Source organism: Neoarius graeffei, chromosome 25, assembly GCF_027579695.1.
Source record: "Neoarius graeffei isolate fNeoGra1 chromosome 25, fNeoGra1.pri, whole genome shotgun sequence".
NCBI lineage: Eukaryota > Metazoa > Chordata > Actinopteri > Siluriformes > Ariidae > Neoarius > Neoarius graeffei.
In genome coordinates, this window is record NC_083593.1 from 421,381 (window position 1) to 423,880 (window position 2,500).

Genomic DNA, 2,500 nt, shown 5'->3' on the forward strand with positions numbered 1-2,500 from the left:
CGTGTGTGTGTGTGTGTGTGTGTGTGTGAGAGAGAGAAACCTCACAGAGTCTGATAGCTATCGTGTGTCAGATCAGTGAGTCTGCAGTCAGACTGAGATCAGACCTAAAGCTGCAGGTTATAAAGTTCATCTGAGGAAACGTTTTAGGTCTCTTAATGATTCACCCCGTTCACAGTTCAGCTCCATTCATGAGCTTTTTGAAAAAAAAAAAAGTAAGAAAATTGTATAACCAAAAAAACCCCTTTTGTTAAATTAAAAACCCTTTTTGTTTATTTTTTAAGAACCAACAATAATTATTTACCCACATCTGTAAAGGTTGGAGTAAACTATAATCTATGAACTGAAATATTCCTTTTGTTCGAAATCAGTTAATAACAAATGTTTCTTTTCTTAATAAACGTTTATGAACATTCGTTCTCTTTCAGCAGTCTGTAAAAAGCGAGTGAGGCTCTGATTTCCTGTTAAATCTGTTTGTACACAATCACACAGCAGTTCTTTCACACTTTACACCTGTTATTGTGGTTTTTTTGCAGTATTAGAGCTGAGTTACTTCCGCCTAGAGTGAAGTCATGTGCTGTCCCTCTATTGTACCTCACTGCACCCTCTGCTATCTAAACAACACGATTACAGTGAGGAGACCCTCAGCGATTCCACAGTGTGATAATAATTGTGATTTTTTTTAAATACATTTGTATCACATTTTTATTTGTCACATCATATATCGTTACATCCTTAAAATTTTTGGATCATGTTATTTGTTTATTACACGACTTTGTTGAATACTCAGTTCTGACTGGTCAATTACAAAATTCTACAGTCTGTGATTTCTGAATAACAGACTTTTGCTATGGATACAGTTCTGACCAAAGACTGTGGAAGGCCGCATCCAATCATATCAATCCGCAGAAACAAGTCTGTTAAATTTTGTTGCTTTAATACCATCAGCTCATACACGACACCCTGTGGCAAAAACCAACACTCCTTCAGAAAACACCATTGAAGGGTTTTCTAATATTAACTTTAATGTTCAGTTCAGTGTGAATTATCAGGCTCAGTTGGCTCATCTCAAGAAATATATGTGCCACAGACGCAATTCCAACCATCGAATCTGTCAGACTAAATTATTTCATTGATTTAAAATCATTTAATTGCCTTATTTTTTTTTTTTAAAATCGCTGTCCATTGTCCCTTACACACATCATGCTGATAATCAAGTGTGAGAGAAGATTGAGAAGTTCGGAGCAGGTTTTAATTTATAGTGAAATGTCCAGCTGTTCCACCAGGGGGCGCTATCAAACTGTACACCTCTGTTACTGCTAATATTATACTGCAGATCATTTAATCAGAAATAAACATATGAACATAGATAGATAGATAGATAGATAGATAGATAGATAGATAGATAGATAGATAATATTGTGAAAGACTTATCTGTATTTTTCAGGCCTCAATTCCTGGAAATCTGCACCTGGTTCTGGTTCTGAAGCCCAAAACTCAGTCTCAGGGCACTGGCACAGACCTGGGCTTCCGCTTCTCTCAAGACGATTTCACCATCAAAATGCCTGTGAGGAACACACAGTCTCTCACACACACACACACACACACACACACACACACACACACACACTGGAGCTGGGGAGAGAGAGAGACCTGTAGAGCCAATGATTTTCCGTTTCAAAATCTGTCTTTTTCCGTTTCGGACAATGAAAAATTCTGTTTCAATTCCGTTTCACAATTTCAGTTCAAAATTGTTCTGTTTGGCTCCAATTTAGTAATTCTGGCTGGCATAATTTTACTTGGGTTTCAAAGTATTGCATCTCTAGACACAAATGGTCCTTTGCATGATGAAGTCATTCATTAGAAAAAAATATAATAAAAGAATTACACTGACAGGAAGCTGATAAATTGCATTAACAAAAAAAATTAAAGTGGGATCACAGATTGAGACAACTCAAAATACTTTACTTGACATACTGATAACAGATAAATCAAGAAACTAGGATCACTGTTAACTAAAAACCCATCTCATATATAATATATGCAATATAACAGCATATATAATATCTCAATATAATATTGAGAGTACCTATAAATTAATAGGGATAAATTAAAATTCAGTAATACTTACTGAGCCTGTAATGACAATACTCATAACTGACTGTTTAAAAATATTATTCTATATCCATCTTTTTTAGTCCACCACAAACTCATGAAACAATGTTTCCTAACAGAACACAGAACGCACTCTCAAACAGACGAGAATAGTTTAACTTTGATTGTAATGACAGTCCTGAATATTCCTTGCAGATCAATCATTGCGCGCTCTCAGAGTTCCGAGAAACGCTGCTCGATATCGCCATTATGATCGAGCATCATAAGTTGTTTAGTGTTGGTCTCCGTGAGACTGAATCTTCCGTCATTTAGAAGATATTTATACATGGAACAGGAGTGCTCAATGTCCACACTCGCCACTGGCAACCATAATAATTCAGATTATAGC

General features: G+C 36.0%; 1 protein-coding gene across 1 annotated transcript in view; it reads left to right on the plus strand.

The window, feature by feature from the left end:
- The window catches only part of LOC132873516 (proto-oncogene DBL), a 44,271-nt gene that overhangs the window by 674 nt on the left and 41,097 nt on the right, over nt 1-2,500 (plus strand). The window contains exon 2 of the mRNA XM_060909173.1: nt 1,445-1,564. Coding sequence (XP_060765156.1) covers nt 1,445-1,564 — 120 coding nt within the window. The remainder of the gene's footprint in view (nt 1-1,444; nt 1,565-2,500) is intronic.